Source organism: Taudactylus pleione, unplaced genomic scaffold (assembly GCF_031769625.1).
Source record: "Taudactylus pleione unplaced genomic scaffold, aTauple2 ptg000587l, whole genome shotgun sequence".
NCBI classification, from domain to species: domain Eukaryota; kingdom Metazoa; phylum Chordata; class Amphibia; order Anura; family Myobatrachidae; genus Taudactylus; species Taudactylus pleione.
The window spans coordinates 348,352-366,570 of NW_028284989.1; the positions used below are offsets into that span (position 1 = coordinate 348,352).

The 18,219-nt window shown below is 44.3% G+C and overlaps 1 protein-coding gene across 2 annotated transcripts in view; it reads right to left on the reverse strand.

Moving 5' to 3' along the window:
- Window positions 1-1,623: 1,623 nt before the first annotated feature.
- The window catches only part of LOC148481232 (histone-lysine N-methyltransferase SETDB1-like), a 45,124-nt gene continuing 28,528 nt past the window's right edge, over window positions 1,624-18,219 (reverse strand). For both annotated transcript variants that reach the window (XM_088453770.1, XM_088453771.1), the window contains exons 14-22: window positions 16,015-16,131; window positions 14,811-14,980; window positions 13,462-14,000; window positions 11,033-11,061; window positions 10,807-10,933; window positions 9,621-9,780; window positions 5,999-6,201; window positions 5,670-5,758; window positions 1,624-2,053 (exon numbers count right to left, since the gene is read on the reverse strand). In XM_088453770.1, the coding sequence (XP_088309896.1) occupies window positions 1,936-2,053; window positions 5,670-5,758; window positions 5,999-6,201; window positions 9,621-9,780; window positions 10,807-10,933; window positions 11,033-11,061; window positions 13,462-14,000; window positions 14,811-14,980; window positions 16,015-16,131 (1,552 nt within the window). In that variant the 3' untranslated portion in view covers window positions 1,624-1,935. The remainder of the gene's footprint in view (window positions 2,054-5,669; window positions 5,759-5,998; window positions 6,202-9,620; window positions 9,781-10,806; window positions 10,934-11,032; window positions 11,062-13,461; window positions 14,001-14,810; window positions 14,981-16,014; window positions 16,132-18,219) is intronic.

Below are 18,219 nucleotides of genomic sequence, written 5' to 3' on the forward strand. Positions count from 1 at the left end.
TTTAAAAGCGTAAGTGCATTTAAAACAATAGAGCTCAACATATTCTGGGGGTGATTGGTACTTTTATCTCTCTCCAAGTATTGCTCAATCAGCTTCCGTCATTTTACAGGCGGTGTTTGAAAAGTGACAGAAGCTGACTGGAAGGCACTTTCCAAGCTTTGATACATCCCCCCCCCCCCTTCCTCATCTATTATGCTCTAGCGTCAGTTACCAATGCTGGGAATAATACTGCTAAATGGCTAGAGCATGTAATACATGTTACTGTGTTAATCTTCTCTTTTTTTCCAGTGTATATATATGAAAAGGCCATCTGACCAGTCTCTGTCTACTTATGAGCTACAGAGGTTCTCAAACTTGGTCCTCAGGACCCCACCCAGGTCACCAGCAGGAGCACAGGTGTAGTCATTACTCACTGACAGAGTTTAAAAGATCCACAGGTGGAGCTAATTATTTCACTTGATTCTGTAAGGAAACCTGGAAAACATGCACTGTTTGGGGTCCTGAGGACAGAGTTTGAGAACCTGTGAGCTACACAATCAACCAAGGCCCAAACCCCGGTGCATTGTGGTCTGTCTGATAGCTGGCCGATTACTCCAGTTAAAATAATGGACAAAGCCATATTGGTGCCTCTACAACATCATATAAAGATCTGTCCTTTATAGCATTTCAAAAAGAACATACTTAGGGGGTAACTTTACTAAAAGGTCAATTTAGATCGATTTTAAAATCGATCAAAAATCGGTGGGCTTTCCAAATGGAAAATCCTTATATTTAACATCCATAGTGTTTCAACTTCAATTGAAGTTGAAACTCTACGAATGATAAATATGCGGGTTTGACGTTTGGAAAGCCCACCGATGTTGATCGATTTTAAATCAATCTAAATTCGACTTTTAGTAAATATACCCCTTAATCTCCATCTTCTCATGTGACTAAAACCACCTACAATAAGGGTACAGCTTTCATAAAACTACTAGTCTGCCAGACACATTTTGCTGAACAAAGGGGACAGATAAAAGCAAATAAGAATTTCTATAATACTACAGGCAAACAATCGGTCATTCACAATAATTGGGACTTACAATTTACAAACCTCAAATATACTGGCTTACATAAAAATGTACTTGTGGTTTGGACAACACTGTCCTTGTCATCTCTCTCCCTTACTAAATTGAATAGAAGTATTTCCCACGCGGACCACCTCTATAACCAAGACACTAACGCAGGAACAAAATATACATTCACTTTATACTCTTCCTGATTTTCAGAACTATTTCCTAAACAACGTCCAGATAACAGGTCCCACACCTGTATAGAGATTTATCCTTATACAGATTTAAAATAAAATACCACCAGGTAACGGAGAGAAGTCTGCATTACAGTGTATCTCTCCAGCTGATACTACAAGTCCCAGCATTTTTTACCAGTTGCTCAATGAGAGGGCATGCTGGGACTTGTAGCTCCAAAACAGCTACATAGCCACAGCTTGGCCAGGCCTGAACCAGCCTATCATACATAAAAGAAATTTTAGCTGTTAAAAAGAAAAAAATAAAGTCAGCGATTCCCCATTAATCTTTACACTAAACTCACAGAACTCTTTATCCAGCTGAATCCAGTCCTGCAAAGATTAAACTACTCATTTTTATTATTGGAAATGGAGGGGAATGAAACATTAAAAACAGCAAGCATAACATTTAACTCTACAAAAGAGACGAAAATAAAACAAACTGACGACTTTTCTCCTCCCTCCGCAAATTAGCTTGATGAAGACAGTCATAACCAGAGAGGGCGGAGGACACAGGACGTTCTTAATAGACATTGTGAGCGGTGTTGTAAAAGCCCGAAGCACTTCCGCCTTAGGAAGACTGCTGTGGATTGAACAACATTACTCATGTTTAGCACCAGGAACGGGTGTGTGTATTAGGCGAGAGCGGATTACAGGAGGCGGCCCCTGCACTCTGTGGATCCGCAACAGCACAAGAGCTTCTTGCTTTCAACGCTTCCCACTTCGTAGTTATAATCCCAGGTCAACTCTGTCCCGGCTCGTATCCTCCTAAGAGACCACAATGAAAAAGTCATGTATTTAGTGGAGTACTACAAATATTTTCAAGATCATTTTCAATTGATTATCGCATTCAATTAAGCCTCTCCCACCTGGGAATCTATGTGTAACGAATGTTCTCCCTTGTCACTTGCACAGGTTTCTTCCATCTTCCAGGTGCCACGGTTTGTTCTTGTGTGTGATAATGATTGTGTGTGTGTGTGTGTGATAAAGATTGTGTGTGATAATGATTATGTGCGTGTGTGTGTATGGACTTTTACTGTACTTGGTACACAATTTAGAGGCCAGGTAAACTGTACAAACTTTGTAAAAGTAATGAATCTCTGATGTTACCCATCTGGCTATAGTTTGTTTAACTGCAGACCATTATCTTTTGTAGGCATCATAGCGAACCAAAAGATCAGTCTATCTAAACTCTAGTGTCCTTTTGCCATAAATCTAATGACATCCAACAAGACATCCTTCTTCAACCTTAGGTGAATTTCGGCTTAATGCCTGAACCACGTCTTGTTTTAGGGTGAAATGATGGTTTCATCTGAAGAACAGCCTTATAGCCTCAAGAAAAAGTCGGATAGGGAGGCTAGTATGATAGAGCCCTGAAGTCTGACATTGATGTTTTCTACGTGAGAAACTTCATTGTATCCAGTTGTTCAAAAGGAGGTTACCGTAATGCTGCATAAAAAGCTAAATTCAATTCCCAAAGGTTGAGAGGAGCGCTGTATGGTGGTCGCAAATGCAGCACACCCTGCAAGAAAGTTTGCACCACTGGTAGGAAAGATAAAATGTGAAGAAACTCTAAAGAATTCTGCTTTAAGGCTACAGCCCAAAACTCCTGCAAAAATAAGAGCACGTGGGCTGAGGAAAATTCCTCTTCCCACACATAGAAACAAGTCCTCCAAACCCTATGATAATTCTTTGGAGAAAACGGCTTCCAAGCTCCGAGCATGGTTTCTGTAACACTATCAGATAACTATTTCATTGTGAAGAGTCATGGCTTCAACTGCCACACCATAAACACCAGCCACAACACTTCCTGAAGGTAAACTAGTTCTTGAGTTAACAGTTCCCGTCTTAGAGGAAGCCACGATGAATCCTGGGAGTGTCTGTGTCCCACAACTATCATGGTCAATCTTCTGCCATCAACAGAACTGGGACCCTTTCTAGCTTTACTTTTTGAGAAAACATGGAAGCATTACCCTCTGAAGGGAACAAATTAATCCCATGATCCCAACAAATTATCTACAAGGGACGAATCACTGGTCCTCAAGTAGAATTACTCTTCCTTGTGGTTCAATCGGTATACCATCATGCCATTGCTGGCTGAACCCATCTTTCCGCAACCGGCAAGAAATTGAGAGGGTATAGAGAGCACCCAGGATGCTGGACGTGCCAGCTGAGGTAATCGGTGTTTCAAGTGGTCTACCGCTGGGATGAATACTCACCATATTGCCAGAACATTTTGTTCTGCCCATCGCATGATATTACCAGCTTACTTCATTGCCAGAGAGCTTTGCTTCGCTTGTAGAGGTCTCCTGAATAATTCTGTGGGTATTTCCCGCAACAGAAGAGGTCGGTTAACTAGAGCATTTAGTATTGGTTTCCTGCCAGGAAACACATACCTTGAAAAAAAAAAAAAGGCAATAAAGAGCAACTAGTCTTTCACCCGTGTAAATAGATTCTCACGGGGCCTTGAATCTTTGTAGACAGGACAGTCTCTGCTAAAGAAATATCTGGGCAGGGAACTGCCATCTCAACACCTGACATCTGTTGCTTGGTAAATGACTCTGACCCATACAAGACATCACCTGTAAAAAGTAATGACTTCAGGGTGTTTTCTGACCTTTTCAAGCCAGGGGCCAGAGGCCCCGGCAAACTGAAAACATCAAAGCTGAAATTCTGGCAAAAATCAGACCGGCACCCAGAGCCACGTGTCCTAGAAAACCAAATGCCTCCTTGATATGTTCAACCAAGGTCATTAATTCAGACCTAAGTATCTTCTGACTATTTTCCACAGCTTTATTGATCCAAGCGGAGGGTGAATATGGTTTTAAGCAAGCACCTATATAGATTTCAGAATGGAATTTTCTACCATGCCAAGCTTAACAGCTGTGGTATTTGGGCTCGGACTAGCCACTGCTTTATTCAATTGCACCATCCACACTAGGTAGCGTTTCATATAGAAAATAGGTCTACAGATGTTGTATTACCAGAAAGTCTTGTTTAGGTATATAGGGGGAGACGTACCGAGCTTTGGCGAGTGACATAGTGGAGAGAGATAAAGTACCAACCAATCAGCTCCTGCCATTTTTTTAAAACACCTATAAAGTGACAGGAGCTGATTGGTTGGTACTTTATCACTTTTCAAAGCTTAGTAGATCTCCCCTTAAGTCCATACTGCGAAAAAAAAAAAAAATTCAAGTTGCGGAGAAGGAAGAGACTGACTGCTTATTCTTTGTTTTTAACAGCGAATTTTCAGATTTATTTCTAGCTGTCCTGGATGTGTAGTGCCTGCCGGACTGCTCGCACCAATCTCCCACCTCATGCCATCTTGTAGAATCCTCATTAAAACATGAGGAACAAAGACTGAGCTCTGATATTTCCAGGACTTGGCCAGTGTGGAATTCTCTAAAATCTTCTATAAAGGATGATGAAACCTTAACCATAACTTGTACTGACAAAGACAAGTCTTTCGCCCAAACGGTCTCGTCCTGCTGACCCCCCAACCATACATAGACAGACTAAGTTCTCGCAATCGTGGTGTCCTGAACCTTATGCTTCAAATCTATCACCTTGCGTCTACCCATTCACACACAGTCTTGTCCATTACTCTCTCTCTAACCGTATGATCATTACACGAATTGCACATGCTCTGTACTGTATGATTATATTTGCTCTGAGAAATGATACGAAACACAACTGTTCACACGTGACCCAAACCGTCATGTATCTTATGATTTGTTTCATTCTGTATTATTTGTTCCCTTGCCTGCGCAGCGCTGCGGAATTTGAAGCGCCTTGTAAATAAACTTTGATGATTAGGGTGATGATAAAACCATTATCTGGTGCTTCAGCAAAAGACGTAGAGGTGCTGTTCAGTGGTATCCAGTGCCAGGTCACCCACCTGCCGGGTGAGTGGGTGACTGCTTCTGTAGGCATGTGCGACAGGAGACTCACAGCTGAGAATTAGAGGTCCGAGACAGACTGTCCTGCAGGCAGCTTAAACGTGTAAAAAAAAAAAAAATTCCGATGAAGCAGCCCCAGTTTTAGACGTTGCCTTTATCTGACATGGCAGGTTAATTGGCGAGAACATTCAGAGTACACAAACAGGTAAAAAAGAAGTGCGCTCTGCAAATGAATGTGAAATATTAGCACTAAGAGTAATTCCCAACTAAACTATAAGCTGGAGCTGGTTTAATCTGAGCAGAGGGGAAAGCATGTGCCAAGGTCTCTTTTGTGAGTGAAACACCGATTTTTGTTTTACTGTATTATAAGTCAAGACGGAGTGGATGTGGTTATGTGAGTACAGTTACACGCCTGCAGAGAACTACCAAACCTTCCACATCTAATATTTCAAGCAGTCTCTTTAAGAGGAATGTTAGGCACTTACTTGCTGGCGAAGAAAGCCACCCAGGGGAAGCGCAGGTCATGTGTATCCACAAACACATTCTGAACAAACAGGTTAGGACTGCAGCTGTGCTGTAATGGGATTCAAAGAGAGGGATAAGATAACAGACATTCACATAAATATGGCAGTGTGAAGTGAGTGAATGATTTTCTGTGTGAACATAATTTTTTTTTTTTAAACGAGCTGGTCAGATTCACTACTTCAATGTGTTTAATTTGTAACGTGTCACCACCTGCCACACGCTTAAACTAAGGATGTCACCATAATAAGATATGCTCCAATGCCCAGTGTGCAGTTTATCCACTTCTTACATTCAAGTATCGTCCCAAGTTTCCTTCCAACTTGGCGTCGATAATGTAACAGGATTCCTCCCCATCATAGAACTGACGTGTTGTCCTCTGTCCGCCATCACCTTTATCAGCAGCTGCCATATTGGGCTTCACCGTAATGCCATAAGTGGATTTCAAGGCAAAACCGCGGGTGGATTTTACCGCCACTTGTCTCTTTACAGGTCCTGGCCAAACAGGATGAAACATATATTTACATACGGTTCGTCTTAGTCAACATTTATCTTCTGAAGTGATATGGACGACAAGAAAGCAGGCACTTTAAACTTAAATTATTTTATATTTCTGTTAAATCATTTTCTCTTGATCCATTTTGAGCACCTCGGGGTATAGAGGGTACTAAATCTGAAACTCCTGACCCTCTACATCTCTGTGATGCTGGAAGCCAGTTATTTTACTGGAATGGGTATGCAATACCGGCTGTCGGGATGCCAACTGTCAAAATACCAACAGAGGCATCCCGATGGTTGGTATCCCGACAGGGGTCAGGGAAGTATACTTACCCTCCCTCCTTCTCCTCCTAACCCTCCTTTACTGTAGCCTAACCCTCCCCACCCCACACACTAACCCTCCTTGTTAGTGCCGAAACCTAAGTTTCCCCCCTTCATGCTTAAACCTAACCCTCCCCCCTAGGGATGCCTAAACCTAACCCTCCCCCCTAGGGATGCCTAAACCTAACCCTCCCCCCTAGGGATGCCTAAACCTAACCTCCCCCCCCCCCCCAAAAAAAAAACCTAGTCGTTAAGCTTTAAGTATGGACTCAACCAGCTTGCCACATAAGTAGTCTTAAGGATTATGGCTTCAACAACACACACCTTCAAAGCCAGCTGAAAATTGCCAACCATGTTAAACCTTCATGATGGCACAGTCTCTTACTTAACATGTCTTGTCTTAGAGGCATGGACCTATCTTGGCCTGTCACCATGCCGAGAATATCAGTGTACCACAACCGTCTTGGCCAATCTAGAGCAATCAGGATGACCTGAACACCATTTATACCTTGGCTCAGGACCCAATGTAAGCCTTACTACTGAAATTTCCAACCATGTCTTTCGATCCTTTTCAACAGAGAAGCCTACAATGGGAAAACCCAATGCCAGGGGTAGAGGGCATGCTTGATCAGAAAAAAAAATTGCTTCCTAGCTTTCCACCACTGTGATCACCACCACAGTAGAAGGAACAATCCACCGGGTCCATAGCAATATTCTGCACGTTTCTTTCATAGTGCCTCCCTGATAGTTTAGGTTTGCCTCTGCTGTGGCACTGTCCGCCAGTCTTTATGGCCCTTCCTCTGAAAATATGGCATCCATTGAACAAAACCATCAGTTTCAGAATACTGAATGTAAATTTTGACAGGGTCATTTCAAGTGGACCACCACCTGAACATCTCCAAAGTGGATAGTTGCACCCCCCCACTTTGAGGGCCATAGTTTTGCTACTATTGCATACTGTGAACTAAAATCTTTCACAAAATTAGTCCGAGATATATGCCAACCTTCATGTAAAATTGTATCAACATTGGGCATTCCATGTCAAGTGGACCAATTTTGAAGATTGTCCCCACTTGACTATTTTCAGATTTCTTTGGAGATCAAAGACCCTGAAAATGATACTGAATGGTGATGGACACCCAGCTCTGAATACTAGCGTCTGTTGTCACAATAGTCCCAAGTGACGAAGGGATAGCCCACGCTGAGCAAGGCATCCAACGCTGAAGAATGAAGCATCAGGGACCTCAGAGAGAGACTTTAGTGTCCTGAATCTCTAGAACATGGCAAATGGCACACAGCCCATGCAAAATCATCTATGCCCTGCCTGCTAGAGGAATATTCCTCAAGACACAGAGATCGCAGTGTCAGAATCCTGCAGACACATGCCATCCTCCTGGGAGGACGAGACAGTCTGATGAACCCCAGGACTGAATCAACACAGGAACTGTGTCCCTTATAATCTTCTCCAAGAAAGAGGCCTTAATGAGCTACTGAGCTGACATCGCCAGGCTTCTTGCCCAGCTGTCATGTTGAGCTATAACATGACAGAAGGCCCCTGGGTCTAGGCCAGACACCTAGCCCAAGCTGGTACTGCCACATCGTTAAAAGAAATAACCAGTGTAGCACAAATGACCCACAAATTGGCAGGCTGTGCACAATGTGTCCACACCTGACTGTATCAAAGGCAACACAGAGTGACATTTAGAATAAGGAAATAATTTAACTGGAGTCAACCCCCCCCCCCCCCCCCCCTCCACCCCCAGGCTCCCTTTACCTGGGCATAACAGGAAAAAAAAAAAGGAGACAGAACAGCTGCAGAGCACAAATAAGGGAAGTGTAAACCTGCATAACAGACCCCAAAAGATGATGGCACCATTGGCGTAACTACAGAGGGTGCAGGGGGTGCAGTTGCTATGGGGCCCGCGGCCTGGGGGGACCCAAGTGCAAGCAATCTTATTTTTTTTTTAAATGTAAAGTTTATTTAATCTGGTGTGGGCCCCCTGTACCCTCTGTAGTTATGCGGCAGCCACTGGAGGTTTAAACTGCACTGGAGGCGGGCCCGGCCAGGAGGAGTCCAGCAGTGAGAGGTGAGCCGCCCGCAGCCGCCCGCTAGAAGACTCACGAGATAATGACAATGACGTCATAATCTCGCGAGTGACGGTCCAGGAAGGAGAGGAGACGGTGCGCGTAAGCAGGTAAGAGCACGGCAACCGCTCTCCCCACACCACCTGGGCCCGGGCCCTCCGGCTATTACCGCTGCTGACCCGCAGCCGCATTAGTCCTTTATTAAGTCAAGGTGGACACGGCTGGGTCCGGAAACTGCTCCCCACAACACCCGGCTATTACCGCTGCTGCCCCCGGGCCGGGACACTACCATCTGCAGCAAGAAATGAGTCTTCGCTGCAGATGATGGTGTCCAGGCCCGCAGTCAGCAGCGGTAATAGTTGTTACCATATGTAAAGCAGCACACAGTGTACAGGCATACCAGTGACATTGGTTGCCTTAATAGGCTTTGTGCAGGAGAAGGTTTGTACATTGCATTAAAATGATAGTCAACGGTAAACTCGCCTCTAGTGCGGCACTAGACATTATTATCACTGTGGTGGATACCTGACTTGAAGGGGCCCATTAGAAATTTTGCTATGGGGCCCACAGAGTTCTAGTTACGCCCCTGGATGGCACTAAACTCGCAGAATAACACCACCAGATCTTTTACTTCTCTGGTGTATAGGTGAAAGCTATAGATTGCCAAATGGCTAACAATTCTGGTGCGCTTCTCTCAGAGACTGAGTTCCAAGGTTCAGCACAGAATATAGTCACCATCCCTAAGGACTACTGTGGGCACCTTTATAAGAAAAAAAAAAAGGGGGATTGTCGGCCGTATTTCCTGAAGCATATGGATGGAGTGGGGAGGAGTTTCAGATTTAGTATACAATTTAAAAAAATTTAAAGTGGTCAAATTCTACAATGTCCCCAACTGGATGATTGAGAAAAGCGGTTACTCGTCAATCAGACTAACCCCCAGGAGAAGGTTGTGTGACCTAGGATGCACAGTTACACTGCCCATGAAAGGCAGGCCTGTCCCACGCACCTACCTGCGTTGGCGGTAACATTCTTCTTGTCGTCTACATCAGAGCCAGAGGAAATGGTCTGGATGTCATCGCTGTCGTTAGTGTTAGTTTGGGCAGCAGGTTTCTTGCCGTTAGTCCCATTTCCCACCTCGCCATCCGAGCTGCTGGATAAAGTCAGGACCTCCTGAAGAAGCACGAGTATTAAAACGACCAGAGGAACATTAATACGCAGGCGAGAAACGAGTCAGGTAAAATATGACAAACAAGCCTTATTGCAGGCTACCTTTATATAGACACTTTAAAAGGTCTGGAACCTTAAAACTGTTCTATGTCTAATTGTGCCTAGAACAGATGAATGCAAGCGTATACTATCGAGCAACATCAGGAGCTTTGTGAACCTGATCAGGTCCATAATGACAAGAAAAAACCCAGCAGGGTTATAGTCCCTTTAAAATGCGCGTCTTTCTCCTGAAATTAGGCCTGGCTGTCAGACAACAGAGCAAAACATACAGAGAGAATTTGCATGTTCTTAAATAGGCTGCAAATGACTGTTGCTAATCATCAATGCAAATAAAATGACCCTCAAAACTTAGCAAAGGGGGCGGTTACCACAGAACATACAATAGTTATTCTTATTCTCCCCTAAGGGACCAATAAGTAATTAAAAGGAAGTGGCTTTGGTCTGGCCATATTAAGGTTAACAATGGGCTACACAAGAGCAACATTCCTGCTATTATGGGAGGAAAACCTCACTGGCACCTCTATGGGACACAAGCAAAAGCAATCTATCCGGATATCTGCAGAGTATTACCGGCAAGGTTCTGACGGAATCTTGCTAACTGAAAAAAAAAAAAAAAAGATCCCTTAGACATGACAAAAATTGGTAGTGCTCTGTATGTGGCTGAAGGCGTAGTGTTAAGTTTACAGGGTTGGTGTCAAAACAGGGTAAATGGAAGCAACTGCCCCAGATCTTTGGAGGGTAGGGAAAAGCAAACGGTGGAACAAGTTCAATGTTATTAGGATGTTAGACCTGAAGGTTAAAGTGAAAATGGCCGCCTATATAGCTTACACTACAACAATACAATTGCTTACATTAGCAGGATCATTAGGTACACCCCTTTATATAATCCTTGCAATGTATGACAAACCCTGTAAAACATTTACAATTACAAGCTCTATGAATGAAAGTAATATTGGCTATCCTGCTTACATCATTAGTCTGTGTGTTGGACTGACGCCTGATCTGGTGCATGGCGGTTTTGCTGATCGGCCTGTTCATACCCGGTGTATTGGCCGGGGAAGGGTTATAACCGTACGCTCTATTGCCGTCTCCACGCCTATGGACCAAAGCAATAGAACACAATCATTAAACTGGCAAACATTTATAACAGAACTGTCCAGGCTGTATGAATATAGTGTGCAAAACCTGTACGTACCCGGGAAACTTGCCGGCTTCCTCAGTCTCCTGCAAGGCAGCAGAAAGCCAGGTAATCATTAATGTGTAAAGTACAGAGCAAAACAATACAAGAGCCAATTAAACCACTGAATTCCACAGACTCTGACAAACAGAAAATGCACCATAATAAAGTAGGGATTACTGCTTGTTATGGGGGATATACAATCAGTTGCTACAAACTTTCTTGCTAACTGCAGTAATTAATATAAAGATATAGATGCATCAGCTAGATATCATTGGGGAATACTATAGTTTCTGACCTTAACTAGCTTCAACCTAGAGTTTGTACCAGGTAGGATAGAACAGGTATGAAAGGTGGAATGAGTAATAGAATGGGGCTGGTGTGAACGGAGTTCAAGGGCGGACAGTGATTACGGAATCAGTATGGCAGGCGGTTCAAATCCGACAGCGGAAGCCCGGCAGAGGTAAAAATCCTGAAGCTACAGTACAAAAGGTAAGTATTATCTAACTCTATTCTACCCCCTAATCCTAACCCTCCTTTAGGGGTGCCTTACCCTACCTCCCCCCCAAGTGCCTAACCTTCCTCTAAGTGCCTAAACCTAACTCCCCCTTCCCCACAGCCTAAACCTAAGTCTCTCGGGAGGGGTGCCTAACCCCAACCTCCCCCCGGGGGTGCCTAACCCCAACCTCCCCCCGGGGGTGCCTAACCCCAACCTCCCCCCGGGGGTGCCTAACCCCAACCTCCCCCCGGGGGTGCCTAACCCCAACCTCCCCCCGGGGGTGCCTAACCCCAACCTCCCCCCGGGGGTGCCTAACCCCAACCTCCCCCCGGGGGTGCCTAACCCCAACCTCCCCCCGGGGGTGCCTAACCCCAACCCCCCCTTCCCCTAGCCTAACCCCAATCTCCCGGGGGGGTGCCTATCCCAAAGTCCCCCACGGGAGCCCCCAACCTAAACCTAACTCACTTCAGCGACTGACATACGTGGCTTTGGGATTATCGTCTCAGACATAACAAAGATCGTGCCGATAAAGCTGCAGCATGCGGAGCTCAATGTTTATAATGAAAGTACTCAGACTTCCTTCCACTGCAGCCTGTAGGCCCCTATTCTAGCATAAAATAAGTAAGATCTATCAGTAGTAAAAGGTATAGACAACTTATTTAAACAAACAACTTGGGTGCCAAGCAGACACACAAATAACAATAATGACATCGGGATCAGTTCCATTTAATCAGGCTCTTCTTCTGACAAGCTCCTGAAATGTTATTAATATATTTGGGAATGTGATTAGATGCACGGTTATACTAGAGCACTTTTAATTTGCTAAACTATTTTAAAAGGCACTGCTCTGTAAAGAAACATTCTATTTTATTATCAATTGTAATCATTGCTGCATAAATCTATGGACTGGGAATAAAGTTCTAGGTGTCTTTTCTATAAATCATCTATTCCGGGTACAATGTGTTAGAGGCATTACCATTGGAACATTTACCGTGCAAAATTAAGTGATGCGTTTTTTTACACTGCCGCAAAAACCTGTGATCGCGGCTTGGTGCAAAAGGGTTAACCGGAGTCCCACCCGGCTAGCTACCCAGGTTGGTCCGAATAGGACCCGATTTACAGGGCAGTGTGAAAGGGTAACCCGAGTCGTCCTTCTTTCTTGGCGCTTAGAGATGTCATCTCCAAGCACCGGCAGAGGTAGGCAATATCCCAGGTCCAGCCTGCGGTATAAACGAGGTTCAAGCTGCTGTGACAAGGTTTGAAACCGGTGTTCAGTATTCCAGGCTGGACACCGGGATTAAGGCGTAAAAAGGGGTAGAGGCAGGAAAGGATTTCATGGCACTAATAACTAGCAATTGTTTAATACTTTTTAACTGTCCTGAAGACCAGGTGCTACACACACTGAAAAGCTGACACATTGCAATATGACAAAGTTATTGCATTGTGGTGTCCTCTCCTGGTGAACACTGAGTATTTGGTTAACTGTATCTCATCTGTCATCATGTCATCTTTTATTCGCTGGAACTAGTAGTTCCACAACGGCTGGAGAACCACAGATTGTTCACACCAGGCATATTAAATATTTTATCACTGTGTATGAACTCCAGCTCCACCTATACCCAACTTATTCCAGTGCTTCTCCCCCCCCGACTGGAAATGTCAGTTTTAAGTAGGGATGAGCGTGTTCGGATTTACTCTGTTCTTATCGCCACATTACCGCAAGTTCGGATTAGTTCGGATTTATTTTATTGGCTATCCAAAACACGTGATAGCCGATAAAATGCAGTTTTGAGAACCGAGTAAATCCGAACCCGCTCATCTCTAGTTTTAAGGTCCAAAGAAGAATTGTTGCAAAATGGTAGCACCTGCAATGGAGTACACTAAGAACATGTATACCTTCACAATAGTGGTGCTTTCACTATTACCCCACATGCCAGGAGATCCTCACCTTCCCATGCTCCTCTTTCTTTGGCTGCTTCTCTGCATCCAGCACTTCTCCCATTCTCAGAGACGACCTGCTATCCGAGTCCATGCAGGTGTCATTCATGGTGTTGGAACTCAGCCAAGAGGCCACCTTATTTTTGGAGGTCTCCTCAGGGAGCTTGCAGTCTGTGTTCTCTCCCTGGCTGGTCTGCCTAACTAAAGCCGAGTCCTTAGAGGCGGTCTCTGAGGTTCCATTTTCCTTTTGACCCCTGGTTTGCCGGCGAGTGGCATAGCTCCGCCATATAGAGCTGGTCGCAATGTCCTCGTTCTTCCCAAAGTTGTCATCTGAACTCTCGTCAATCGACTCTTCCTGGCCATCGCTGCCGGAGGCATCTTCTCGGTCTTCCTTGAGGTCTACACCGCTGCTGTCGGAAGATGACTTGACGTCGCTTTCGTAACCTTCTTTGTAATTTTCTACACTTTCAATGTGGTCTAAATTGGCAAAGTATTCATCGCCCATCTCCAATCCTTCCTTGTCTGCAAAGTCGTCTGTCAGAATCTTACCTGTGAGGAAGCAGAGAATGAGATAGGGAGCAGACACCAACAGCAGCCAAACAAGACCTGAAGTACGTACAGTTACTATCTAACTCTTCACTTGTTATTAAAAACTACTATTCCAAACAGGATGGTACAATACCAAGAGAGGTGAAAATCGACAGCAGCAGGAAGCGTTGCGGGTTTACTATAGGGTATAGATCATAGTGAAGATGACCCCTTGCTGTCTTAGTGGAAAGTGATGCACACAGCAATCCCTATGCTGTTTTCTCAACAGGAAAAATGTGCAGCTGAATCAAACTCTAAGTACCCAGTAAGCTACTTTCAGGGATGCGTTCGGCATCCCGGCGCCAGCATGCCGAAGGTAAGTAGTGGGGTTGGGGGGAGGGTTAGGTTTAGGGCTTGGGCACTAGGGGAAGAGTCAGTGTTAGGCACTAAGGGGGGAGGGCTAGGTTTAGGGTGCAGGGAGGGGGAGGTTAGCTTCAGGCACTAGGGGCGGAGTTTAGGGTTAGGCACCAAAGAGGGAGGGTTAGGGTCAGCATACGGCCCAACAAGTGTCGGGATGTTAACCCTGTCGGGATTCTGACCGCCAGGATCCCGACCTTTCGGTATTTCATACCAATCCCTACTTTCAGTATACGGTTATCGGCCATACAGAAAATATGTCTTCAAATTCTCTGTCATATATACAGTACATAGGACTAAAAATGTGGCATGCAATATAGGGAATAACACCACCTAATTTGATACTAAGGCAGCCCTTTCATTCATGATCATTATGGGTATTCCCTAGGTCTATGCTGAGCACATTAGCCGTACCTGCATATATACAGACGAAGGAGCCCTTCGCAATGTCATCAAGGCAGCGAATCCCCCACCCCTTGTTCTGGGTCTTGAAGAGCTGGAGGCGCACTTGGAGGCCGTGCTGTACCAGGCGATTAGTACACATGTTGACGTTGCATTTACATCGCTTGTTGCATTCATACATTCTGCAAACAAAAACAAAAATGTTACAATCTGGAGTAGTACAACAATCTCTATAACAGTCAGGCATATTTTGTGATTTGTATCTGGTTTTCATCCACATATCTAGGGGCATATCCAATTAGACGCAAGTTTTACCGCACATGGAAAGCTCCGGGTTTAATGAGCTATTCAATTATTAAGCCTTTTCTCCATGCGGTAAAACCTTTGGCAACGCACGACAACACACTGATTCTGCGTAAAATGCCGAACCTAATGGGTTTCTCCGCACGTTAGTTACCAGAGATGCATTTTTACGCAGACTTTTCCTCGCAGCACCTTAAGCTGTGAGGAAAAGTGCACCCTCTGGTAAGTAACATGCAGGGTCCTGGGCCTTTGATTGGTCAGCGGCAAAAATTAGCCACGGGGTTTAAGTGGATATGCCCCTAAGTTTATTCTAACGGGAAACATATCAGGAAATTTGTCCCTTTGGCTACTGCACCAAAAGCAGCAGAACCTGTAGCACTTCACAGTGGTACTAAAAGGGGGACTGCTGGGAAGGCCTTCCCTGAAGAGTGAAATGCCGGTTTTGGAAGCTCCATCTGCAACATTATTAGCGTTTTAGGGGTCTATTTACTAAGCAGTGTTAGGAGACAAGAGTGAAAAGTGATAAGAAAGTGATAAGGTGCCAGCCAATCAGCTCCCAACTGTCATCTCACAGGCTGTGTTTGAAAAATGACAGTTGGGAGCTGATTGGCTGGCACCTTATCACTTTCTTATCACTTTTCACTCTTGTCTCCTAACACTGCTTAGTAAATAGACCCCTTACTTTCTTCTCATGTAGCTTGACAGAGATCTCATCAATTAATTAAGCACTTCTCCAACGCATTTCAGTACTTCCGCAAACTCAGCTGCATTTATCACCATTATTGAAGATAAGAGATTGTTCCCATCCAAATACATTTCAGCCTGCACTTGTAGTTTTACTGATAACTGCTGCATGCTGAGAGTCACAGAATGAGTAGTCACAAGGACTGGCAGTACCATAGTCGATCCTTACCCAGTGGGAAGACATTCTTCCAGTCTCTTGTGTGTGTAACCCGCTGCTGGGTTAGCTTGTGCCCCAGGCGTGCAGCGAGTGGCATCGATTGTCAATTGGTGACAAGAACATTTGGACCTGAAAAAACAAAAAAACATTTGCACGTAGAGATTAGAGAGCAATGTGTGTAAATAACAGGATAAAACATTTTATAACAATAATGAATACACAAAGTTCCCATACCTTGATTCTGTAAGTAGCTTTTTCAGAGAGCGAGGCTGCCTACTGTTCCTTTATAAAGACTTTTGGAAGTCTGTTGTGCACAGGAAAATATCCTCCACAATGATCACCATTATATCTCAATTAAAGCGTGTTATCATAGAACAGAAGTACTCTTTTTTTTTATAATGCAACGCATTGGGATTGGATGCCCCTCTCCCTCCGATTTAGCTATTCCTTATTGCTACTGATACACTTCCATTTAATAGGGACTTTTCATATGAGAGACGCCGTGTGCAGGACATGCACCAACCATTTTACTCCAGATAAGCCTTCTAAACGCTTGTATGTTTGAGTGTGTGCAATGTTTTGCTTAAAGACACATCTCAGACGTATGAAGATTTACTCTGGTACGCAGTAATTATTGTTATTAAGCACAAGCACTTTATCACTTCACTCCCTATCCAAAAACACGCAATTTGTGATTTCCCTTTGTTTATGGGACCATATTCAATTGGGTGCAAATCAACTGGGAGAATATCCACCATGGAATAATTGGAGAAGCTTCAATTGTTATACATAAATCAGAAAAAGATACCCATTAAACCGATAATCCTTCAAAACATTTTTTTTGGTACGCAGCCATCTTCAATTCTTGTAAGCCGTTTATATACAGCATACTATTATGAGGCATACACACTAGACAATAAAAGTGAACTCTATGAACAATAACATTCAACGATATAGCGTTCATATCGTCCAGTGTGTATCCACCGAATGACCAATGATTCGTGCTCTCGCGGGTCGTTAACGATGTTTGCCATCATGCATGCCAATCTGAAGATATCGTCAGAAAGTGCCTGTTCAGGAATGTTGAAGGATGACATCACTGAACAGTATCGTTCAGTGTGTATACCCAATATCTTTCACCAATATCGCTCATACAGCACATCGTCTAGTGTGCATGAGCCTCTACACGCTCACACTTTTTCATTAATTCAATCTGGCCTAGGAAGATTTGACAGCACGGATTCCATGACAGCCCAAAAAGGACACAGTGGACCTGCCAGCCATTGCATAGACTCAACAGATGGCCTTCTGCAACCAAGGATAGTCACATTGTGCAATCGGCTGATTGTTGCATTCTGCGCATGCGCGAACTAGCCACTGCAATCGGGACTGCAAATGCAGAGACTGCGCAGACCCATCGCAGAGTGATTGACAGGAAGTGCCGTTTGGGGTTGGGGGGGGGGGGTGTTTGGTTGGCATATCGCAGGCGTGCCAGTGCATTTGAGCGCCATTGCAGAGGAGTGCATAAATTATTCACTGCGAATCCATATGCAGCTCAAGTGCTCACTGTGTGCATGGAAGTTAGCAATTCCTGAGTAAGGTCAGACCTTGTGCAAGTGTGCGTGAGGCTGCGATGGTACTCTATGTTACCGATGGTTTTGCCGTCTTGCTAAACATTACGGATTTGTGTAAAGTAAGGTTCAATTCAAAAACAACGTTGAATAGTCTTAACATAGAGCAAAGATACCTGGCAACGTGAATCTCATTCTAAAGTACACATGGTTATCCTGCACATCGGACCTTCTTAAAATTCCTGCATCATACCTGCAGCAATATCGCCAGGTTTCTGTAACCCAGAATGACTCCTACCACCGCAAGAAGTAACCTGTTGCCGCAGAAGCTTGTAAAATGAGCCTTATTGGCCACCTGCTGCAGCCAATGGAAAAGTACCTCCTATCATCATCGCGCTGACCGAGGAAGCCGCTACTTAGGAATGGGCTAAGACCTAATTCATACAGGAAACGTGGGACGCTGCTCTCTGTTTGAAGATTGATTTACAGTTACTGAAATATTGAACTACCATGTATATAATGATGTATACTCATCCTCTTTTGGTGCATCAGACAGACTGTGTTTATCATCTTAATTTAGGACTTCTGCAATAAGCCAACAATTTACTATGAAACCCTTTTACACCAAACAGTTAACACGGGCTAT